Source organism: Anneissia japonica, unplaced genomic scaffold (assembly GCF_011630105.1).
Source record: "Anneissia japonica isolate Jap-2015-1 unplaced genomic scaffold, ASM1163010v1 scaffold287818_len932483_cov186, whole genome shotgun sequence".
Classification (NCBI taxonomy): Eukaryota; Metazoa; Echinodermata; class Crinoidea; order Comatulida; family Comatulidae; genus Anneissia; species Anneissia japonica.
In genome coordinates this window covers 501,084-526,652 of record NW_022703366.1, presented here as the reverse complement: position 1 = coordinate 526,652, position 25,569 = coordinate 501,084, and the positions used below count along the sequence as shown (strand labels likewise).

At 33.3% G+C, this 25,569-nt stretch overlaps 3 protein-coding genes and 1 non-coding gene across 9 annotated transcripts in view; 3 read left to right on the top strand and 1 right to left on the bottom strand.

The window, feature by feature from the left end:
* Positions 1-2,404, top strand: part of LOC117104439 — a 5,807-nt gene extending 3,403 nt beyond the window's left edge. For all 4 annotated transcript variants that reach the window (XM_033245295.1, XM_033245296.1, XM_033245294.1 and 1 more), the window contains 2 exons: positions 562-721; positions 1,007-2,404. In XM_033245295.1, coding sequence (XP_033101186.1) covers positions 562-721; positions 1,007-1,052 — 206 coding nt within the window. In that variant the 3' untranslated portion in view covers positions 1,053-2,404. The remainder of the gene's footprint in view (positions 1-561; positions 722-1,006) is intronic.
* Positions 978-6,223, bottom strand: LOC117104440 (neudesin-like). Of its 2 annotated transcripts, none has more exons than XM_033245297.1 (4): positions 6,052-6,223; positions 5,130-5,190; positions 4,061-4,164; positions 978-3,304 (listed from the first exon to the last, which is right to left on the bottom strand). In XM_033245297.1, exons 1-4 carry the CDS (start codon positions 6,205-6,207, stop codon positions 3,176-3,178), a joined length of 450 nt encoding a protein of 149 aa, XP_033101188.1. In that variant the 5' UTR covers positions 6,208-6,223; the 3' UTR covers positions 978-3,175. The 2 variants fall into 2 exon arrangements, with proteins under 2 accessions (XP_033101188.1, XP_033101189.1); XM_033245298.1 differs by lacking the exon at positions 6,052-6,223 and adding an exon at positions 5,798-5,891.
* Positions 6,224-6,497: 274 nt separating this feature from the next.
* Positions 6,498-18,373, top strand: LOC117104436 (actin-related protein 2). 2 transcript variants are annotated; one of them, XM_033245290.1, is made up of 10 exons: positions 6,498-6,655; positions 7,827-7,937; positions 8,840-8,842; positions 10,631-10,846; positions 12,275-12,347; positions 13,252-13,388; positions 13,873-13,958; positions 14,583-14,646; positions 15,200-15,478; positions 16,061-18,373. In XM_033245290.1, exons 1-10 carry the CDS (start codon positions 6,608-6,610, stop codon positions 16,226-16,228), a joined length of 1,185 nt encoding a protein of 394 aa, XP_033101181.1. In that variant the 5' UTR covers positions 6,498-6,607; the 3' UTR covers positions 16,229-18,373. The 2 variants fall into 2 exon arrangements, with proteins under 2 accessions (XP_033101181.1, XP_033101182.1); XM_033245291.1 differs by lacking the exon at positions 8,840-8,842.
* LOC117104450 lies at positions 11,175-11,249 on the top strand. The gene has a single exon (XR_004444747.1). It is a non-coding gene; the product is annotated as a small nucleolar RNA SNORD61 (small nucleolar RNA).
* Positions 18,374-25,569: the final 7,196 nt, after the last annotated feature.

Below are 25,569 nucleotides of genomic sequence, written 5' to 3'. Positions count from 1 at the left end.
ATGTACTATTATTTTACTTTATTTCACACTAACTAAATACCCCTATTTTACAATGGTACAGTCCGCACGCTTCAATGACCAGCCACTGAATTCGGTTCGACGAGATAAGGGGATTATCAAACCCTACGCAAAGGCAAATTGGACCAACTGGGAGGTCAAACTTATCCTAATGTACTCCCCCTGGTTCTATAGGCGTTTAATCCAATGACAGGATAATAATGTGAAGCGCTTAGAGGCCTTGTTGGCGTTAAGTGCTATATAAGTCTAACATATCTATAAATTTATCCCAGTGAACCTTTCTTTTGCTTGATGTCACTCTTCGATTTTTTGAATGGTTTTTCTTTTTGTAGGTTAATTTTTCCTGTAATTTCCTTGTTTTTGATTCTTTGATGTACTGTACGTTGCTTTTATTGTTTAATGATTTTTTTTGTAATTAATGACTTTTATTGTACATGCCCCATTGGGTATTGTTGCCAAGGTCCGCCAAAAAAAGGCATTTTAAAAATGTTGATAATACCGATTGTTGAACTATAATTGTTTGTATTATTATTATTAAAATAGAAGGTGCATCATATAGCAGAGACTGTATTGACAGACATGAGATAGAAGATCAAATCTTGAAGGAAGACCGACGCCTACAGATGTTAAGTACGCCAAGAAACAAGAAGAGCATTCTAGTTGAAGAAAGGCGCCATGGAGGTTTTGTACACAGCCTTCTAAGGTACGGTAGTTGTACCATTATGTCATTATAGGGGATCACTACTTTTTGCCAGCATCAAGAGTACAGAAATAAATTATATTCCACTTCTGTATTTTTAATGTAGAGTTGCATGCAATCCTGTTTGTTTTTGATCAAAATAATAAGGCAATCCAGCATAGTAGCAGTTTTTCATGCACTTTTTTTTGTAATTTTCTTGAGTAAATCAGAGAAAACTGCTACACTAATTGTAAAATAATAATGCAAAACACAACTAAAATCCAATCCTCTCTTTTTTAATTTTTCAAGGGCTGCCATGACTCCAGTGAGACTCCTGTTTGGTAACAAGAAATAATCAACATTCAGTTGTATAGGGACAAATCTTATGACCTGATGTGTCAGTTATACAATATTGATATCTTTAATCTGTATTTTAATAAGTTACTTTATTAAATTATATTTGTATCAGCGGCGTAGCTAGGTGCGAAAAGACTCTAGTGCAAGTTTAATTGTCGGGCCATTTGATGTTATTAGAAATTCAAAATAGTAGGGCCAGTGAGGAATTTTCACAGGTGGAAGTTGAAGATCACGTTGGGGCTGAAGTGAAAACATTTTTAATTATAGCAATTCTAGGTAGCCGGAAATGGCACTCTCAGAATTAAATATTGATATAATTTCCTTTTCCCCATTTCCTTTCATAAAAAAATTAGGAGGAGGTGGGGAGGGGTGGCAGGCTGGCTGGGGCACCAATGTATACACCACTGATTTGAAATCAACAGTCATCAAATAATTACTCCTCTAAAAACTGAATATTATTAGCACATCTTTGCACAAGATCGAAAATCTGGCACTACTTGATCCATCATTTAGTACACATTAAAATAGTCTTTTAATCCCTAAAAACTGGGAGTTTAGTTTTGTCAATGGAATGCTAAAATATTAATTATATTTTAGACAACACAAAATAATACTTAAATATATATGTGTTACTACTCTGTATTACTGCATAGTATAAATAACCAGATGAACCCGACATATAAGTTATAACATTAAAGAAAGTAGAAAAAATATTTTATATATACAGCACATACCTTTAAGATACCAAAATATACAAATATTACTTTATATTTCATTGCAATGTAATGTATTTGTTTGATATAACCAGATCGTAATTCTTATGGTTACAGTTATGTTACCAACCAATGTAATATGCAAAGAATACGTTTGGGAAAAATATGGAAATTCCTCAAAATATACAAAATAAATATTAAAAAGGTTTCAAGTATTGCATACCATCATTCTGTAGGAAGCTTTTTTAGTTTCCTGCCTGGAATGTTTCAAGTACTGTAGTTATTCTGAACAATAATTTTCAATTAACTTTAATAATAGTGTACTTTGCTTTTGATATAGATTAATTATCTAATCTATAGTACAGTATACAGTATTATGACAAACAGGTATTCTATGGATAAACTACAGTATTAAGAGGTGTCTGAAAAATACATTTAACTTCACTCAAATGTGTACTGTATTACTTTTTAAAGGTGGTGACAAAAGGCTTGATGCTTTTGGAAGTTCATATTGGAATAACACTCTCACGTAATCTTAAGTTCCAAGAACGTTATCAAGGAGCTTTCGATTGCACGACGACAGTAGGACATGGAATGTACTGACGTCACTAAAAGTCATCTTCACACGTGATATGGTTCTAACGTCGCATCGTCAAAAAAATCAAAAGTTCCCGATTATTGTACATCTAGTGCAGCAACCACTTTAAGACTCCATTGCTATAATAAATATTGAATAAAATCAACAGTACAACACTTGCATAAAAGAGATGCTCAAGGTTCATTACAGAAAGGTACACTGCATGGAATAGTACGGTAGAAATAAACAGCATCCTATCATGATCATGGGCATAACCTTTGGGGGGGGGGATACGGATGGCAGCAAATTAATTCACCTGAGTTAAAATACTAAAAATGACCATTAGTTTTCATTGGAATAGGGATTATCTCCCACATTCTAAATTTTTTGCACCCCAAGTTCTGCATTCACAATTTTTGCACCCACCTCTATTCACACACACCAGGATGAAACTGCAGTAGACTATGCCCCCACCTTTGGCATAAAGTAATAATTGCAAAAAGGCACAAGATTTAGCCATGGTTTAGGGATGCATAGATTCCAATGTAATAATATAATAGTTATACACCTTGTATTCTTCAGCCCACCAATATGTAATACTACTCTGTTATTAATTACTATCTGAAAGTTTTATAAATACAAACCCAAAATATATTTTGATTAAAAAGACAAATATTTCATAATCTTAATAATAAAAAATAATAATGGTCATTTTCATATTTCAGATGAATGTACCATCTAGGAATTGCAACCAGAACATGATCATGATTCTACCATGTAATTTCTGTAGGACCATTGGAAACTGAATACCCTGTACTGAATAAAATACAATCACAATTCTTTATGAGAAGCATTTTCTTTAACTGTCCAAGACATGTAGCCAACTATCGGGTACTTAGCCTTGTAGACACTTTGGAATATTGTGTCTAACTCCTCAAGTTGCTTTTCAGTCAAACCAGTCTGAAATTTTTAAAAAAATGAGCTTGAACAGATTGGAAACATGAATACAGACAAATAAATAAATGTTTATGCGTTCAATTTGCATTCAGCTTTAAACTAAAGCCCATAAGTACATACAGGGCAAAATGTCCTGGGTATGACATTAGAACGCATTCACTCGAGCCGCCAGCAACTAACTCAGGCAACCTTATCTAGGTGGCTTTTGGGTGGGAGGGTAGATGGTCACCCAGAAGCAAAAAAAAAAAAAAAATAGCTAAACAAAGAGCAGATGAGCTCCTCAGATGCTTAGCTTAAGGAGTAGGATAAACATCTCTTTAGTGTTAGATTAAGTATTACTTTCTTGGTTGGTCCTTTTCACATTTATGTTAAACACAGAGGTCTCCACAATATGCGCTCTATAAGTCGCCCATTATTATTATGGAAACCCCGGTCCCAAAAGTGGTCTTTAATTGGAGTAAAACCTGCATCTATTAAAAGGGGATTTATATATCTACAACCATTCAAGTTAAAATACAAGTACTACCATTTGTAAAAATAAGGATCATATATATAGAGGCAAAGGTTTACAGATATAATATAATCCTGAATGATAATTTGCCTTGAGGACACAAATAATGGACCACTAACTGTATATTGAAAGCCCAATGTCTTCACACAGAACCATACTCTTTGACATACAAAATATTATTTTATTAAAAGACTTGCGTGGTGTATACAAGGGAGATACGTTTCCTAGACAGGAATTATTGTTCTTACCACATCACTGGTAAGATCTGCAGGTTCAAGAGACATCTTAGCAACTGCTCTGCTGGAATCTTTACCTACTAGTGCATTGTAGGGAGCACCTTTGCCATAGAAATCTGAAAGATCAAAGTTATCCAATCAATGAATATAGAACAAAAAATTTAATCACAATGATATATTACTACTCAAACAATGCCGTAGCCAGGATTTTCAAACAGTGCGGGACAACATCAAGGTGGATCCAATTTAGGCGTAAATTCAAATAATGTGGACCCATTTTTTTTAAAGTTGACCCATTTTACGCAACAATATGAAAAATCTGGACCCATTTCTTAAAAGTTGACCCATTTTATGCACAATATGAGAAATCTGGACCCATTTTATAAAAAGTGGACCCTTTAAAAAAAAAATTAGACCCATTTTTTTTGTGGACCCAATAGAAAATTTGTTTGGGACTGTCCCAAGTGTCCCAATAGCTGGCTACGGCATTGTACTCAAATGATACAAGAACATAAAAATAAAAATAATGGGGTCACCTAATTTGATGAAACATACCAATAACTGAGGGGAAAAGATAGCACTTTAAAAGAGTAACATAAATTTAATATTTAACACTAATTTGTTCACACAATCACAATCTATTTAGTAATAATTAAACTTAATCGACCTTCACTCGCAATTGCGAGTAAGGATCTCCTGGAAAACTTACCGGTATTGCTTATTTGAAGTAGAGTTTTTATTGTTCTCACATGACTGACGCCTTTAATGCTTTTTCCGCCAGTCAGTTTGTAAATTTGCATTTAGTCCTGGTGACCATAAAATGTCTAGCGTCAATTGGCATAATTACAATACAATACAAATACAAAAGTTTGACAACAAAAACTTATAAATGAAAATTTAATCAACAAAAAAAAAAACATGCATTAACATCATTCCTTAATAATTAATTAAAATGTAATCAATTCCTAATAGTTTTGCTACTCTTTTTTTCAAACAAAATTAAATGCATTAATGCTAGCGATCAATACAATAAATTAAGTATAAAACAAAAATTGCTTAAATAATTATAGAAATTATATACCTTTTCCTGTTGAAACATCAAAGACTACTCCTTTCACTGCCATGTAAATAGGTTTTTCAGGCTAAAAGATAAAATATTAGTTTTTTCTTGCATTAAATCAAAACAATTTTGAAAAAATTTACACATTATCCTCAACCTTAATTAGTAGTAAAGTAAGATCATTACCAACACATTTACTGTATTTACAATTTTTACAGTACTGTATTGCATACTGTAAAATTTTTTAATTGCACGGGCGATACCTCAAAACCAGCTCAATTTGCGCGAAAAATCGCTAGGAAAACAGTGCAATAATCTTAATTACTGAATAATAATACATTGTTTATATATTAAGATTAGGTCAAAGCCTAATTTTCGGCAAAATATGCGAGAAAATTGGCATTGTATTTTTCGAAATGCAGATGGATTTCTGGTCCAAAATTCTGAGTCTGCAAGGCTCATTTTGAGCAGCAGTACTTAACATCACGAATATAAAAAATTCAGTAAAAATATTGCTTAATTGGTAGGCATTAACTAAAGTTGCAGAAGAAACGCAATCAAGGGGGAAGCCATCAATCAATCAATAGGGGATGAAGTTTTCAAGACAAAGACAAAGTCTTGCATCTTCAAATTCATCAAACTTGTTGGAATCTGTGCTCTGGACTTCTGCTGCAAATTCCCTAGCTTACCCACTAGCCTACTACAGTACTAGGCTTAGAATAGTGCCTGAGTAGGAATATTCAGTCCTGTAAGGGCAAGCCAGAGATCAGCTAGATAAGGCCAAGGAGGTGAGGAAAGCCACACACTACTAATACTAGGTTAGGTAGGCAAACACTGTCATCAGTCAGTGCATGGCTGTCAAGAGTTGGGGCCTAGCCCAAGCCTTTTTTAAGTAGATTTTAGCAAATTTTCACTCGGCTGATAACAACCAAATAAATCTTACATCCGAGCCATCGTACTCTTTTATATCTTTGGGACTGAATTCTCGATATGAATCACTTTGTATTACGTTTGGAAGGCCTAGGAAACACACAAATATTAAAAATAGGCAATTCATTGAAAAGAACCGCTGTTCAGCCATGTTGATGTGTACAAGCATTTTACTCTTTTTCTGGTTGGATAATAATTGATTGGGTTAGCAAAATGGACCAATAAACACAGTTGTTCAATAGTACTGCGGAACCTAGCCTATGCAATAAACCGATGTATTTTTTTAGTCATCAAACTAAATATTTAAAAAAATACTTCTTAAAAGAAATACAATTTCATCAGTTCATTATAATTTATTATCAATTTAAAATGATTTAATTGCAGTATACTGTCTACGACAGTAAAGAAAATACTGTTCACTTTATACTCCTGAACCACCGGCAAACTGAATACGGAAGTACACACATTCACAACAAAAATCTATGTTGTGTGTAGAGAGTAGGTAGGCGGTGTTCCTGAAACGTTGCCATTCCTATAAATAGTGGACAACAAAATCGGAATTCATCAAAATGGATAGCCAGGGAAGAAAAATATTAGTTTGTGATAACGGTACAGGTGTAAGTATTTCTGTATTTTGTCTTATTTTTTTCGTCAAATTCCGTTCTTTTATATGAAAAATTCTAAGATACAAATGAGTATAATTCAAAGGCGGAAGTCTAGTCTTGATGAAAGCGTAGACCTCCTCGAATCAGGAAGTGAATTTTATGTTAGTAGCCAAGCCATGTCTCAAAATTTTGATCGATAATGCGACAATTTATGACATGGAAAATAGAAAATTGTAATATCACACAATATCTAAGTTTTCATACGTTCATTGTTGAAAAATCAAACGATGAACGGGGCCTAAGCTACCCCGGGCCTGGCCCTAGGTAGGCTAGTATGATGCTGCCTCCCTCCTTGTTTAACTTCCTAGAGCTAGACATTCATAGGCTAGGCCTAGGCTTATTATTGTTATTATTAGCTGGAACTGAGCCAAGCCCACTATATTGCGGACCCAGTTACCTCCTGATGCTTCATGATGCCGACTAGAGCCTCGGTCGATGTCCTGACATTTTTATGGCTTAGTATGGACCAAAATTTGCTTTTTAGAGGCAAGGGAAGGGGTCCAGGCCTGTCTGCAGGAGGGAAAATGTCCCACTTCCCCCTGCTGGCGTCACTGTAGTATTGCACCACAACTACTCGCAATAAAATAGAGTAGTTTCACACATTTACTCATGGGGCCCCAAAAAAAAAAAAAACTTGTTTCCCCTCGCCTAAATCATCGAAACCCCATTCATTTTCGCAGCCCCCCCCCCCATTTCAAGACTCCTAAACAGTATGCCACTATTACCCTAATATTATATTATTATATATTAACTGTTTTGTACTAAAATAATCTGATATTTCACTAGGGTCTGTTCCTAATATATCTTGTATTTTATTTTATTCACTGGTAATTCTACTCATACTGAGCCTTTTGGCAACCTATTGCTTGATAATTAATATGTATACCAGTTTGATTGTTGTGGTTCAATGTACTGATGTGTCTTCATTCTTTCTGGTATTCAGAAATATATAAAATCTTTTTATTTGATAACTTTTAAATCACTTTGGCAAATCCATCGTATTAACCAAAAGTGTTTACTCACTGAAACAATTTTATAATATAAAATAATATACTTTATATTGCATGTCAATTTCAGATAGTTTAACAATTTGCTTGCAATTTTGTAAATTCCTTCTTTACAGTTTGTAAAATGCGGATATGCAGGAAGCAACTTTCCTGCCTTTATTTTTCCTTCCTTGGTTGGACGACCAATCATTCGATCCACAGCAAAAGTTGGAAACATCGAGATAAAGGTATGAGATCATTTAGGCTTGTTATTGTGCATTTAAATAAATCAAAGGATATATTTAATTTACTATCATAATGCAATATTTTTAAACAATATTATTCTGCTTGTTGTCAGCATATGAAAGACAACACTGATAACATCATTATATTTCATGCATTTATGCTTCATTGATCTTATGGAAGTACTGTACTACATTTCTAAGTTTTATTAACTAAACCTAATAGAGTATGCCAATTAAATTGACTGACTGAGTGAGAAAGTGTTCTGTAGGAAGCTTACATTTCAAAGCACTACTTTTGATTTTTTTTTTTGAAAAGTAATAAATTCATCTGGTTTCTGCAAATTGGAGAATACATTTTTTAGTTGAACCAAGATAAGAAATAAAACTTAGTTGTGAGCTCGCATTCTCAAGTTATTACCAGACTGTAACATAGAAGTGGCACTATTCATAGTGATAATCAGCATTCCAATTTGAAGCATTTTAGTGTTGCTGTACTGTATGTCAGTTCAACTAAAAGAATATCTCTCCAAACAACTTTATCACTGCTACGTTTAACATATTGGACCGTATGATACAATACAATCATACGATATATTTCTTTAATTATTTTATTTTCAAAATGATAAAAAATTCTGAATATCATAATGTATGGATTTTATTTTTTTTAAAGCATTAAAAGGTATATCTGAGATGTTGGGATTTTATCATGCATAGTACAGTACAAGTATCTCCAAACATAATTACTGATTTGCTTTTTTTCATTTTAAGGTTGGAAATGAGAACATAACACATTTTCATCCAGTATTTAAATGCTTACTTTTGACTTTGAAAAATTACATCTCATTCAATTTGCATTTTCTTTGTTTTGTTTTTATTTCCCTTCATTTGTTCCATGCAAAGCACAGAAGGTAGGCTTATATTCTCAACCACGTCTCTTTTTTTTCACTTTCATAGTTTGTGTGTTTAATAAGTGTTCATAAGTTTTGTTGCTAGATCACCATTGCAGAGCAAGAAATTGTTGATACAATTCACTTTTTGATAGCCCACATTCTAAGAGAAAATTATGGAAGTTTATTTACCACAAACTGTACTAACAGCCAAGTTGTACAATTGAAAACATATTTATACTGAAATATTTATAAAATAATTAAAAGGTAAATACAGTACATGTTGTCAAACTACCTCTTCTTATTGCAATGTATAGCACACATAGGCTAAATAATTTAAACATACTGTACTTCCCTTCATAGTAATTCTGTTGAAAATTTTTCCTTGAGATTTATGGGCTGTCAGAGTGTGGTTGATTGTTTGAACTTTTTTTTTATTGTTGATATTGTGATTTCTAGATTCTTATTCTCTGCAGGCATTTCATAATCCTTTTAGTTTAAACTGTTAATAGATAATATCTTTAGATGTGGCTTCACGGTGCTAGCATGTTATGTTGAAATATGTTGTGATTTGCCTATAAGTGTTCATTGTGCATGCAGCTGACTTTTGTTTTTGGGGGTTTTTTTTCCTCTTTTTTGCTTTTGAGTGTATTTTTATCATTGCTTTATTCACTGTGGATGTAATGCTATTTAAATTTTTTTTACACATTTTTTTTTTTTGCATCTGTTTGCTGTGATGCCTCTTCTTTATTTTTATGTTGTCTTTGTTCTAGTTTTTTTTTTTCTGAATTTTTGTTTCTACTATGATTGTTTTTTATTTTAATTTTGAATTTCTGTACTTCTACTGTACAGAATTGAAAAGTTGCTACAAATGAACAAATTCCTTACAACAAAACCTCTACCAATTAAATGCATGGAATAAGTACTGAATTAGAACATTGGCAGAAACATGAACTACAGTGCAGTATTTAAAGGATGTAAATTTTGATAAATGGTAATGAAAGAATAATATTACTGTATAACCCCAAAAATGTATTAATTTTTTTTATCACATTTGGTCTAGAAAACAAGTATGCTATTAAAATACCTTTTCATTTAATTATCAGTTCCTTAAGTCCATTATTTGGCTGTTGAATTCTACCTTTCTGAGCAAGTTCCCCTAGTACAGTATTTCAAATTCTAGGCATACAGTATCCTAATTAATACCACCCAATTAATTAATTAAGTGTGCATTGTGGCAATGAATTATTGTGGAATCGTGTTGATTCCACTTTAAAATTTAAGATTGTTTTGTGTGCAGTTGTTTCCTGTTGCTAGTTTATTGTTATTGTTATATGATGTGGACAATTTATAAATAATTCAATTTACAACTAGCCAACATTATTATTTAGTGTAATATTTGTTTATTATTATTTTTTATGAATGTAAATTCCTGTGATGTGAAGAACTGCAAGGAAGACATGTATTTGTATGACCATCAATGAAAATAAAACATACATTTATCCTCTAAGAAGTTCAGAGCAGTTTCAACCACATCTACAAATTATTTTCGAGATCTTTTATATTTTTATTTTATAATTAACAAATTCTTGACTTAGTTGCATGATTTGGTTGTTCTGAATCGAGAGAGTGAGTGACAGCAAAGTTGTTTTATTCCTGTATACTGTAAATAATTATTTATTTATTTAATAATTTTTGTTTATATTTTGTTTAATGAAATACTGTTTATTAAATATTTTATTTCATTTATTACAATATATTCTTTATTTGTTTAATATTATTTTTTCCCTTCAATTCAATTCTTTACAGGATCTAATGGTTGGAGATGAAGCTAGTCAGTTGAGATCTATGCTTGAAGTGAAATACCCCATGGAAAATGGAATAGTCCGAAACTGGGATGACATGAAACATGTATGGGATTATACTTTTGGTGAGGAGAAGCTGAATGTAGACCCCAAATCATGTAAATTGTTACTCACAGAACCACCAATGAACCCTGCAAAGAATCGAGAAAAAATGGTTGAGGTAAATAACATTAGAGAGTGGCAAGTTTGATAACGAAAGGACATTTCAGAGGGGTTAAGAATGAGGTTATATAGTATAGTAGTATCACTGATCTCTACTATAATAGCTGGATTGCTCATTAGCTGGTTTTAGTGAAGCCACCGATGCGAAGTCAGTTACGTTGTTAGTGATCAACATCAAGTGGTTAGATGATTTTTTTTTTAAATCGTTACATTAAATTAAAAATTTACTTTTGAAAAGTATTGCAAAGATTTCGAAAAGAATGTATACATGTAATATTTGTTCATTATTATTAATAAAATTTAATAGTCCTATGATGTGAAGAACTGCAAGGAAGATATGTATTTGTATGATTATCAATGAAAATAAAACATACATTTATCCTCTAAGAAGTTCAGAGCAGTTTCAACCACATCTGCAAAGAAATAATTTTTGAGAACAGTTATATTATTATTCTATAGTTAACAAATTCTTGATTAAGTTGCATGATTCGAACTACAGAAAGGATTTCCATATGGTATTTGTAGCTCTTTGGAGAGGGCAAGTTTGATAATGTTAGGACATTTCAGAGGGGTTAAAGATGAGGTCATACAGTAGTGTGCCTATGGTTCCCATGGTAGAAGCGTCCTCGTCGAGCCATTGGTAATGCCAGTTCTACCACCACCACAAGGTATACTTGTATCACCATTGTCATCATGGCTAGACCAGAGTGTGTCCTTTTTAGGACCTGCTCTTACTTTCATATCTGCAAACCTCAAAGGTTTCTGTGGACACGATAAGAAGAATAATTTAGAAAAGAAAGTATACATAACAAAGCCTAACAAAATATCCACAATGTACTAGACTCACAGAGCACATATACAAACCCAATAACACCACTGAACTAGGGGTGGCGCCAGGATTTGCCAGACAGGGGGTCTGATGTCCCTGACAAGGGGGAAGATGTCCCCGACGAAAGTGCGCGTGGTCGGACATTGCACAAAATACTCCGAAAGTGGTTCAGGCGGCAGAGCCTTCGAAAATTTGGACAATTTAAATGTTTCACAAGCTCGTTTAATCATTTTTTAGAGTCTATTAATTTGTAGAAAATACATATAATATAATTGTGGTTTTTCTTTCCGACGGGGGAACGCACTGGCGTCAACCCTGCACTGAACCGTTTGCCAGCAGTTTAAGACAATGTCTATCGATGCATACTTCTAGTAATATCTGTTTTAACAGAACCTAAAAATGGTAAAATATATAACTACAAAATAAAACAGTATTGCTACTAAGTCAAAAATATTCTTGGATCAAAGCTTCCACACAATTTAAATATGACTCAATACTACCCTTGAAGAAATTCATTAAGATTTCATAATACTGTAATTAAATTGTATTTTTTAACAAGAACATTGTTACTTTTAACATTTTTGTACATATTTATAGGTTATGTTTGAAGAATACCAATTTGCAGGCTTGTATGTTGCCATCCAGGCTGTCCTGACACTCTATGCACAAGGTAATGCTAATAATATGTATATATGTACAATATCAATGAAGTTATTTATTCATTCAACTGGGAAGCTGAATCATGCATAATTACTTAACAATAATTAACTGTTTAACTACATCATAGGAGGGCAAATCATATTCAAATTAAAGTTTAAATGTGCCATTTCCAGCAATCTAGTAGAGGTGCCATAAATTGTACCTCAGCTCCAACCATAATGGGGCTGAGATTGTGTAGATCCTTGATCTCTAGAAGTCCCTTCCTGTACCCCCTCTATTTTGAATTCGTAGATCTGCCACTTAATAAAATATGTTAAATAGTCTTACAGTACTTTGTAAATTGCTTTTAATTCGCATATACTGTAGCTAAGGAGGACTGTAAGACTGCCTTACATACTTAAAAAAGTTGGTATGAATTAAGTAGCAATTTCTTAAGCCAATAAGATACCATGACTCATTTTAAGTTCCCTAGTTTGTGTTTCCTTTAAAAGATTAAAGTCTTCACATCGGCTGAGTATTTTTAAATCATTGATATCTAGGTTAACGCCCTACATTGTGTGCATATAGTCTGGGAAATTGTTTTTATCAAAGTTTATTTATATTCTTTCAGAATAAATTTATATGATTTTACTAATTGTGACCCTATAACTCTATACCCTGTTTTGTTTTTTATCTTTCTCTTTTTCTATAATGGTGTTTAAACTGCAAGGAAGATATGTGTTTGTATGATTATCAATGAATAGAAAGCATACATTCCTCTAAGAAGTTCAGAGCAGTTTCTACTATAAATTTACACGTTCAATGGCGACTACTGCCTACATGACATGTTTTTTTTAATTAGAATGAGTGTATCACTATGAAAAATAATATCTATAAATAAAAATATTTGATGTGAATTGTTTCTTGATTTGTAGGTCTTTTGACGGGTGTTGTTATCGATTCTGGTGACGGTGTAACTCATATCTGTCCTGTCTATGAAGGGTTTGCTCTACCACATCTCACAAGGAGGCTGGACATTGCTGGCAGGGACATCACAAAATATCTCATTAAGGTATTTTTGAAAAGCATATTGTACTTTTTAATTCAGAAAGTCTTCGTGATTTGAACAACTGCAATGAAGATATGTGTTTGTATGATTATCAGTGAAAAAAAACCATACATTTATCCTCTAAGAAGTGCAGAGCAGTTTCTATATCATTATATATTATGTATTTATATATAAAGTAGGCATTAATAACATGGTAATAAGCAGCACGTACCTGTATGTTCCCAGCAAAATATATGTAAATATAGACATTGATACGATAGGAATCATACACAGTTGACGTATTATAGGAACATAATTTTATTAGGCATGTTGAGAAAGTCTTGATTACAGGACGAAATATTCAACTATGTATGATTTTTATTGTATCAAAGTCCATATATATATATATATTCAACAGTAGAATGGATAATTATCACACCATAAATTAACCACAATATAGCGAATAATTAGAAACTTTAAATTGTATTGTTTTTTTCCTATATATCAGTTGTTGCTTTTGCAAGGATACGCCTTCAATCATTCTGCAGATTTTGAAACGGTTCGAATTATGAAGGAACAATTGTGTTATGTTGGGTAAGTATCCGTAATGGTGAGGTTGATGTTTGCAAAATTAAAAGACTAAAAGATTTCTGTGTGCACTGAGATTTGGTTTGTGCAGTAAAAGTACACCATGCAAAAAACACTACACAGAATACAAAATTATACAGATTAATATTGTACAAATAGTTAAAACATTGGCTACTTAATTTCATGAATATATACACTGCAAATATACCAAATATTTGCTTTGGTTTGTTTTAATTTACAGTTTTTAGATTGGTTATCTGTTTGTATATTTCCTTAATAACCCACAGCAAGCTCAAAACACTAAATTGCAGATATTAAATATAAATATGCCATAAGTAACAAGTATTTTTCAGATATATGCTCAGCAGATCTTCTGTCCCAGAAGCTGTGTTTTTAAAACACCAATATTTTTTTGTCCGTAACTTTTTGGTGCTATAGGATGAAGCAATGCAGTGCGTCTAATTATGAGGCCTAATGAATAACTCCTATCCGAGAACCTTTGGCTCTACTAAACAAACCCAAGGTGAGAAGGGTCTCAAACCAGTGCTGATGTTAAGGCTAATATTATCACCCTTGACTTGTAGTTGTTCGGCAATAATCTAATCTTTTATGGGATTTTATATTTTGCAGGTACAATATTGAACAAGAACAGAAACTAGCCAGGGAAACAACAGTTTTGGTTGAAAATTACACAGTAAGTAAAGGTTTAGAGTAGTGTAATAGTAGCAAGGGATCTTTCAATGAAAAAGAGCCTTAATATTGTTCAGGTTCAAGTGGATCTGGAGGAGGATACTTTCAAATTTGTTAAAGAATTATCAATTAGTATATGTGGTGCTCTAAAAAAAATAATAAAACTTGTCTCAGTAAGAGTTGGTTTTTTTTACCTAATTCTGGATTAAAATACATCAGACTCTGAACACCAGGTTTATTACTGACATGTTCTAAAAATACCCTCATTGTGAGTGAGACGCATGATGATTGTTTTATAGAAAGAGGCATCCATGTATGTAAATTAGACAAACATACCAATGATTGCATACATTCCGCTAATCAGTGATAATTAATAATATAATATAAGAAGGCTTCGCTCTGACGTTTTTTGAATTATATATCTATAATCTGTTATAATCTTCGATCTCTCGAGTTTTTGGTTAAAACTGAAAAATAATTTAGTCTAAAACAAAAATGTTTACCTCTTATGAATTGGTTGTACACAAAATAATCTTAAAAATATATACGATTTACAGCTTCCAGATGGACGAGTCATCAAGGTTGGAGGTCAAAGGTTTGAAGCACCAGAAGCATTGTTCCAACCCCATTTAATCAACATTGAGGGCGTAGGCATTTCTGAACTTCTGTTTAACACAATCCAAGCTGCTGATATTGACACACGATCAGAATTTTATAAGCACATAGTCCTGTCTGGTGGCTCAACTATGTACCCAGGTCTACCATCAAGGCTAGAACGAGAGATCAAACAATTATATCTAGAGCGAGTGCTTAAGGGAGACACTACAAAACTAGCTGTAAGACTCTTTTGTTTTTTCCTTTCTGTCCAAAGCTGCATCCACATTATCACATTTGTGACACAGTTATGTGAATTGGCCATAATGGGCATGATGATATATCACATGGGCAGGGTGATGTCATACTTATATATCCCCATATGAAATAATATGTTAGATATGTGCTTAATGCCAACAGAGAGCCTCTAAGCGCTTCACATTATTACCCTCGGTCATTGGATCAAACACGTATGGAACACATACTCAGCTCCCTGGGGAGAATTCCATAATATTGCAGCTAGTAATTTAATTTGAATTTGATAATGAAATGGTAATATCCACTGCAACACAAGTTATTTATAAATTCTTTATTCTTTTCAACTGCGAGGATGACAACTTTATATCTGAAATAAATGAAGAAAAAATTTATTTCTCCTCTAAGAAGTTAACTGAGCAGTCAATATTTTAAAATCACTCATAGCAACCAACATTTAATATAATAAAATGAAAATTTATTGTTTCAATAAGGTAAATATATATTCTTTGGGGTTGTCAATAAATGTATGTTTTGTTAATATACTTTTAAATTCTCCACAATTCTAGAAATTCAAGATCAAAATTGAAGATCCACCACGTCGTAAGCACATGGTGTTCCTTGGTGGCGCTGTACTAGCTGATATCATGAAAGACAAACAAGACTTCTGGATAACAAGGGAAGAGTATCAAGAGAAAGGGCTAAAGTGTTTAGAGGTACACTCAGTAAAAGTATAAAAAAAACAAAAAAACAGTCTACACTCTATTTTTTACTTTGATAATATAATAATAAAAAAAACTACAGGCTTTTCTTCACCAACCAAAGTAATCTTTGTCTCCTGTAAAAAGCAAGTCATGTTTTTTAAGAGTTGGTTTTTTCTTCTTTTTTTTTTTCAGTCTCTTAGATAAAATTATTTTATACCGAAAAATAGTTTCTTACATTATATGTTTAGTGGTCACCGTTAGTTGAGCCTCCAGACAATTGTGTTATCTCATAATTGTCATATGGTAGGCTAGTTTTCAATTAGTAAGCTTTCAATTTCAAAATGGAGAGTTATCCAACCTTGGTGGTCATGGTACAAATGGTAAAGTCTTGTCGCGTAATCTGTTTTGATTTCTGAGAACGGCGGTGCATCCGGCAGTGACTAAAATATGCTTGTTCCTACTCTTAGAATGCTGCTACACTGCTAGGCCTGAGCCAGGTCCAGAAAGTGTGACTGAGCTAGGCCTTATTCTAGCCTTGATGTACTAGACCTTTGCTTGATGTTTGGATCCTAAAAATTACCGAAACGTAGTACAACTAGGCTAGTATATCCTTATAATAAAATGAGTACTTACCTTTTGTAAAATTTTAAGTAAATCATACACTCGAATGTCTCTTTCGTTTAGAACCAGAACAATGAGTAAACTAAAATATGACACATTTGCTTTTGGCTTCTATTTTGACACTTCCATTGTATGTGGGGGTTGGCAAAATGATGTTGGTTTTAGACTGAACATTAATTCAATCAAAAACCCTTCTGGAAGTCAACAGGACATATGCAGTGCTTGTATTCGCAGATATGTTTTTTCGTACCTCTTATCATCCTTATCATCTACCCTCCTGAAATTGAAAGTTTGCTAAGCATTCAGTACTACATTGTAGTATGGGTGTAGTTCAGTAGAAATATGAAAGATAATATACAGCAATGAAAGCTATATTACTGAACTATGATGTGCAAGTCTATGCTATCACTAATTTTGATAACTTCTGGTTCTATATAAATAACTTCTCAGACACAGAGGGTGAGAATTGAATGATTAGCATTATTAATTCATTGATTATTAATTTGAGTTGTCAGAAAATCTAAGATCTGATATTTTTTTTTTCATTAGTGAATATTATAAACCACTTAATAAAATATGAATATTACAGTTATTACAATTATTATTATTTCAGAATATATTTCCATAAATGGTATTTTCTTTTTCACATCAATAATATTTATTTCATTACTAAGAATGATCGATATGAAAATGTCTAGTTTATAACTGTCCCCTTTGAATATTTTAAAGTACAGGATCAGTACAGTTTTTAATAGTGATTAGCTGATATTTTTTTATAAAGAAAATAGTAATAATACAAATTCAGGAATTTAAATCAATAAATATATCAGTTATTGATTTAAATTAGTGTTTTTTGTGATTTATATGGTGGAAAAGTTCTGGTGTTGCTTATGCTGTATTGCATACAAAATATTATATATCACTGGATACTATTCCTCTAAAATTAAATATTAATTTAATAGTTCTATATTATTTGTTGTAAAAAAAATGCCTAGTTAGATATTAAATAATAAATCTTAAATCAAATTGCCATGTATCCCTAGCAATTTTTTGAGATACTTTGTCTTTTTTTTAAACAGACAAATGTCTCAGTAATTGGTAACTATTATTTTTAATGGTTACATTTTTTTAGCATGACCAAATATACATCTTACTCTGGTACAGTATCAATATTGATCAATATAGACCATTATTTGCTGATGGCCTAATTTTTCTCAATATTAACTGATCTTTGAGTTTCGCTTATGGTGGTCAGTAGTGTATTAACCTTTGCCAAGATTTTGTAAATTTTATTTTGAATGCAGTTTGTAAATCTGAGTATAGTTTTGGGGTTTTGCCATTCCCAATGTCAAGGGTCATGTTTTAGAATCATGAAAACCAACCTCTCCGTTTTTTGACATTTGAGGATTCCATTAAAAAAGCAGGGGAATTCTAAGAAAAATAATGCTGTTAGATCGTAACACAATGGGTATCATTTTTTTAATGATTGAGATTGACAACGTTTGCATGTAGTGTATAAGAACAAATTAAATATAAAGACGTAAGTAACTTTCGAAACATTTGTGCATCTGTGTCTTTTTAATTTTAGTGTTTAATGTGTTTCTCTCACAACAGGAAATTTGGAAGTGTTTGTGAGGTGAGTTGTCTGGTTTGATGTGTGCACATTAAATCTATGCTTCACATCATGAATTGAACAATTAGAACATGTGTGGTGTCGTATGTTCCTGATGATGACATAATTAATGTCGAAATATTGAATCCCAACACGATGGCGTGTATTTCAATACTTGGAGTATGTATTATACTTTCTTATCTGAGATTAATCAGTGGACCTTTCGGTGTCGTATGTGTTGCCTAATTTGGTGCATGTATGTAGTGAAAATAGTGCATATTTGTAATGTGCTGACATCAGACAAACCTAATGTTGTAGAGCTCGAAACATGAACTACTAGCTCCTACTTCTAAGAATAACATTCTTTGCCTCTAAGAGCCTTTTCATACCTGTGTTACTATTTGATAAACAAGTGCTAACACCTTTCGTGCGGTCCACTGCAAGAGCTGTATGCGCCAATACACTGGGGTATTCCCCAACTTGACTCAAAAGATGTACCAGTAGTTGGTGGCGCTACGGCACTGTCAGCCTCCATCTCCCGAGAGCAGTCAAAAAAAAACTATGAAGCATCCAGGTGAATAGAGGTATAGGAACACCCCAAAACTTCTATCCTCCATATAGGTTCAGCCGCTTTAGGCCATAAGTCCTTGAGTTCAACCACACCAGAGGTCCCAGGTCCCTCGGAAGTTCTGGACAACCTCCCGCACGATTCTGGAAAATAACCCATCTTATTTGCATGTTTTTACTACATAATTATTATTATTTCTCACGGAAGATGGGTGTGACCAGGGGGTATGACCATGCACAGCAAAATCGAATTAAATATGTTATGGAAGCTCATTTAAACAAATCTCATGGAAGGGATTTCTTTGAACTTGTTATTGTGATCTACTAAATGGGGCATGTACTGAAGACTTGGCACCATGGAATTACTGTAGTAAATTAACATTTTTAAAGCATTTAGTAGTTCGTGAGGGACGATGTTCTAAGGGTGAATGATACTGCATAGTAAGCAACGGAGGGAGGGAGTGAAAAAAGAACACTGCACTACATAGCATGGACTTGACTTGGCAATTGAATTGTAGTGGAATGCGAGGAATGCAGGTGTACTGATGAAAGACTTGAAATCGAGATGGTTACATTTATCTTGCTGTTGAATAAAGGACCAAAGTGGGGTTTGCTAACTTGTGTAACGTTTACGATTATTAAATTAAACTATCGCCTTCCATTTAAATTATAAAGGATATAAATATAAAACCGATTAATAATGGTGCAGCTTAAAATACACATTATCGTAATTCCGGACGTACATCAATGCCCGGTAGTTATTGTCCTTAATTACTGCTAGAAATATACATACAAGTTTTGAATGTACCTCAATTTAATTCCGAATTCTTTATTAGTCCATTTTATATAAGACATAGGTGTCGTATCTATTATAAGATGGTTCGGGGATGGATGCGAAGGTGGGAAGTCTCCACAGTGGCGTATCTAGACTTCTTGAAATGGGGTGGGGGTTGAGGGGTGCTAATTCGCAAAATATGGGTGACCGGGCGCGAGCTTCCCTCCCCTTGAGGGCATACTGGGCATACATTTATAGCCTTATATACACAAAAAAAACGGCTCACTGGGTTACGCATGTATTTACCGATAAGCCTTATAAATTCAAATATAGAGATATATGAAATACGACATTTTCGGTGTGCTTTGTTGTTATTGACTAGAACCTTGTGCGTGTTGCCGTGTGATTATTGAGCAGCATGAGGTAAAAGTACCTGAAATTCTTGAACCCATTAGTGATTTTTTTGACCTATTTTATGTGAGGGTCTGCCGGGAGATACCGATGTGGCGGTTTCGTACAGCACTTTGGAGACTAATCAAATTCCAAGCAAAGTATTGTTATTAATATAAGATTAAAATTATGAAAACAGAACGGTACTAAATTCATGAACGTATCACGATACATCATGCGAGGAATGCAGGTGTACTGATGAAAGACTTGAAATCGAGATGGTTACATTTATCTTGCTGTTGAATAAAGGACCAAAGTGGGGTTTGCTAACTTGTGTAACGCTTACGATTATTAAATTAAAATATCGCCTTCCATTTAAATTATAAAGGATATAAATATAAAACCGATTAATAATGGTGCAGCTTAAAATACACATTATCGTAATTCCGGACGTACATCAATGCCCGGTAGTTATTGTCCTTAATTACTGCTAGAAATATACATACAAGTTTTGAATGTACCTCAATTTAATTCCGAATTCTTTATTAGTCCATTTTATATAAGACATAGGTGTCGTATCTATTATAAGATGGTTCGGGGATGGATGCGAAGGTGGGAAGTCTCCACAGTGGCGTATCTAGACTTCTTGAAATGGGGTGGGGGTTGAGGGGTGCTAATTCGCAAAATATGGGTGACCGGGCGCGAGCTTCCCTCCCCTTGAGGGCATACATTTATAGCCTTATATACACAAAAAAACGGCTCACTGGGTTACGCATGTATTTACCGATAAGCCTTATAAATTCAAATATAGAGATATATGAAATACGACATTTTCGGTGTGCTTTGTTGTTATTGACTAGAACCTTGTGCGTGTTGCCGTGTGATTATTGAGCAGCATGAGGTAAAAGTACCTGAAATTCTTGAACCCATTAGTGATTTTTTTGACCTATTTTATGTGAGGGTCTGCCGGGAGATACCGATGTGGCGGTTTCGTACAGCACTTTGGAGACTAATCAAATTCCAAGCAAATTATTGTTATTAATATAAGATTAAAATTATGGAAACAGAACGGTACTAAATTCATGAACGTATCACGATACATCAGATTCGAAATTAGATAGCGCATTATTCTGAATAAATATCTATCGAACATCACGTTTACCCTTTCAGCGTTTGCTTATCTACAAAAAAATAAATAAATAAAAAAATACAGATTTAAGCTTCTCATCCCTTTCGAACTTCTCAGCTAAATTACCATTTTTGCATTGCTCGTTTAATGTAGGCCTATTCATACTTTTAGATTGGTTAAGATTTGATAGTTTCATTTAATATGCGCTATATAAGTCTACCATTATTTATAAAAAATGTATGCATATGCCTACACTGTTGTTGCAAAACATAAATAACTGAGATGACGTTTATTGTCGTAGGCCTATCTATCGGCTCCAACTAATCCCGCCGCTGGGGCGACGGTGGCACCCCCCCCCCCGGGGGGACAGGCCTGGATCCCCATCCGACGCCAGGTCGTTGAATCAAAAATAATAATTTGCATATCCAACTTACGTTATTTTGATTGCCAATACCTATGTTGTTGTCTAAAAGCATAATTTGGGCCATAAAAGCCATGAAAACTCCTTGAACCCTACCACCAGTGATTTTTTTCTATTTTCCCGAGACCCAAATCGAGGCTGGTCGACAACTTGGTTCGATCCGTCAGACATGTCATGCCCCTTGTCGGCAAATTTCTGGAGCCACTGATGATCATATCACCTTATTTTGTCAATTTAATCTAATTATTGCTGCAATAACTGACAGTTTTTTTTATTATTTTTTTTTTATTTTTTATTTTTTTATAAGAACACATTTTATAAAAGAAGACTGAAATCGCTTAAAAATTAAGAACAAAATATGAAAAACTGAGGTTGAGGTAAAATGTTAAATGAAGTTTTTATTTTTTCAAATAGAAAAACAACAGATCTTATCTGAACCTTATTTGCTGTGACTATGTAATACCCAGTGTACAGTACAGCAATATACTGACATACAATATTAATGTTTGAAAGGTGTGTAAAAATAAGAACAAAATAAAAACATTTCGAGTCTGAGCTAAAGAAGATAAGAACACTGTGCATGGGCAAATTGTACTGGTTCCTAATTTTAAAAAAAATGTGTAGTTGACTTTTAGTTGATTAGGCATAATATAATAACTACATTCATAAATCCATATTTACATCGCTGTAACATTGCCTGCGCAGTGCGCGCGTGTGTGTAAAGGGATTGGTGCATGTGTGACGTGAGTGTATGCTTTTGTTTTTTGTTGGTGGTGGTGGTGGGGGGGGGGTTTCTTCTGGCCTCTTCTTCTGGTATGGAATAATACTTATTATTTACGGGATTCACTTGAACTACTTCGTTCAGGTTAGTTGGTTAGTTTTCTTCCGGCGTCAGCACGTTTTTGTTCGTGACTATTGGATAGAATTCTAGCAGGCGATCGGACATTCCGGGCCTCCTTCCGAGGACGAAGGTTACCGTTGCCGCAGGTGAGCTGTGCGCAGGTGTACTGCCGTGGATAGCATCATGTCTTTACATATTCATTCTATAAATAACTTAAGTCGATGAGTTGAGGTGAATGCTCGGCTTTGCGTGTTCACAGGCTTTGGTAGTGTACTGTAATAAGTTTATAACCCTATAGAAAGTCAACAATGATTTATAAATAGATGCGTTCCCCTGTTATACAGGCCTGTTTAGATAGGCCTATGTGCACCATTTTATATTGTTTATGTCGCCGTTATACAGGCCTTTACATTTTTTAAAAACTTTCATTTATATTGCTTAAATTGGTTTATGGGCTTAAATGTTCAAAAACATTCCATCACTCCACCCTGATTTTCTCGATGCTTAGAGTCCGCCCTAGTCGTACTTCTCGTACGGACCAAGCTAATAAATTTATCAAAACTCGATGTAGCATAGATATATTGTTATTAAACGGGATTTTTTTTTAATACGAAAAACTAAATGCCAACGCCGCCGGGGCTGAAATGCAATGTCCTGACTCGTGACGAACATTTTATCATGAAATAAATTATGTGAAAGAATGCGACTTTAGCTACCTTAAGGCAACCACGAATGTTTGATCACGACTAGATCTAAATATAGAGCTGATATATTGGCCTATTTAAAGAATTCATTTTGTAGGCCTAGTGATAATTGATACTTCTGGCAACGGGTAAAAAATAATCGCATTAAAGAGCCTCAAGATAAAAAGGAATAATATCCTCGAAAAAAGTCAATAAATCCAAGAAAGTATAAACAAATTATACCTCCTTGACTATAGGCCTAATAATTGGCTTATTTTTTTTTTTTTTTTTTTTTTTTTTACCAAGTATCTTTTTTAAAAGACATGGTAACCAATACAGTACGCGCCTGGTACCTGTATCTTGGAATCAATTTGCTGAAGCCACACAACATTTCATGTCAATATTTCCGTCGTGGAATATATTATCTCATAGTAACTTCGTACAGTATACTGTACATATTTGATTAATACAGTACTTTCTTAGTAGATTGACTTTATAATAATACTGAATTGTTTATTCAGCCTCTGCCACCAAATCACTTCCACAGATCTATCCAAACATTGGAAATGCAATCGGGATATCATCGCAAAACTAAATATTTTGGGTCGGCAGTAGGTCACTTTGAATTTGTCCAACATATGGTTAAAATTTGTTACATTATTTCATTGGGGTCAATGGTTAATAACTTTGATAAAATGTCAGCAAATTCCACTGCAATATGTGACAGTAGTTCAAATTAATGATTACGGTTCGAAAGAAATTCGCTTTTTGTAACGGTAGGCACGGTAAGCAACATCCAGTGATGTTACTGGGTAGACACAAACTAGTTCTGTACTTCCTATACCAGGTTAAATAAGTAATAAGGGGCCTAGTTATAAATCATAATTTTTAACCGGGATGATTCAAATATTATCGAAGGCACCAAATGAAAAATAATCAATACTAACTTTACAAAATAAGAAAGTTGCGAGATTCTTCTTGAATAAAACAAAATTTTCGGACTGTTAACAGAAATGGGTAACTGATTCCAGAGGAGGGGGAAGCTAAACAGAAACAATTGACTAAATTTGTATGTTTATTTTTAAGTGAACGGACTTGCACAATTCGTTTATTATAGGAACGGAATGCACGGGAACATAGCGCGTAAAAAACTCTAAACAATATGATGATTGTTTAAATAAGAGTGACTTAAAAACAAGTGAAAGTAGTTTAAAATGAGTTGAGTTTCTTTTTAAGTGCGTACAGTAAAGCTGACCCCATAAGGAATACAAAGATTAGGCCTATAACATATATAAATAGATTAAATAGAAATAAAGATAATGATAGAAACAATTTAGTACGGTATACGCAGATGACGATGATATGATTTCAGTTCCACCGTCAAGTTTTTCTGCAAAGTTCTCATTGCTGCTGTGGTTTTTCTCACGGAAAATAATAATTTAAATAATTTAATTAATTTATTAATTCATTCATTAATTTTAATTTGTGACAAGCATTTGTTTGCTGTAGGCCTAGGCCTACTACGAGTACTTAAGCAAACACAAAACGTTATTATAACATTAGCGAACGTCGTGGTTAGGTACGGTTTGTCGGAAAATAACGTAACACCGCACCTATGTTTGGAATGATTAATCAGAAATCAGAAATTCAATGAGTGACTAGAAAATGGAAGCAATTGGGTGTGGCGGGAGTTTCTAAGAGAGATGGAACAATTACGGCGTGAAGGAAGAGGTGTAGGGGGTGAGTTGCGTTTTTGGCAATCTTAGAAAGTGAACTATAAAACATTTCTGTCTAACTTCAAATGAAGATACATTATTTATTTTTTTTTTTATTATTTTATTGTTATTTGTTTTTTCTCAGTTGGCCTATATTAGTTCTCTGTAAAGCGCATAGGGGCAATGTGCAATATGCGCTCTATAAATATAACATTATTATTATTATTATAAGACGAAAGAATAGCAGCAAATTTAGACGAGCAGGCAAAGGCATTGACAATCTTAGAAGTCACATTTAGGAAAACCATAAACGGAAGATGCGTATTCAACTCTGGATTGGATGTTGATTATAAATTTCAATGTACATCATTAACTGGTTTGATGTTTTACATTATGTCTTTACATTATTATAACTTTAATTTTTTTTTTAAGTCTAACAATTTAATTAGGCCTATATAAACTATAAAAATAATAAAAATATTACTTTATTTTTATTATTTCTAAAAAAATAAATTATATAAAATATAAAAATAATAAAAATATTACTTTATTTTTATATAAAATATAAAAATAATAAAAATAAATAATATGGGTAGGCCTATGGTCATAACATATATAAA

Coding starts and splice junctions, on each gene's coding strand:
- LOC117104440 (XM_033245297.1), bottom strand. CDS start 6,207: ATGCTTGTACACATCAACATGGCTGAACAGCGGTTCTTTTCAATGAAT. Junction 5,191..6,051: donor AAGAGTACGATGGCTCGGAT/GTAAGATTTATT, acceptor TTTATCTTTTAG/CCTGAAAAACCTATTTACAT. Junction 4,165..5,129: donor TGATGTTTCAACAGGAAAAG/GTATATAATTTC, acceptor TTGATCTTTCAG/ATTTCTATGGCAAAGGTGCT.
- LOC117104436 (XM_033245290.1), top strand. CDS start 6,608: ATGGATAGCCAGGGAAGAAAAATATTAGTTTGTGATAACGGTACAGGT. Junction 13,959..14,582: donor GAACAATTGTGTTATGTTGG/GTAAGTATCCGT, acceptor TATATTTTGCAG/GTACAATATTGAACAAGAAC. Junction 15,479..16,060: donor GAGACACTACAAAACTAGCT/GTAAGACTCTTT, acceptor CCACAATTCTAG/AAATTCAAGATCAAAATTGA.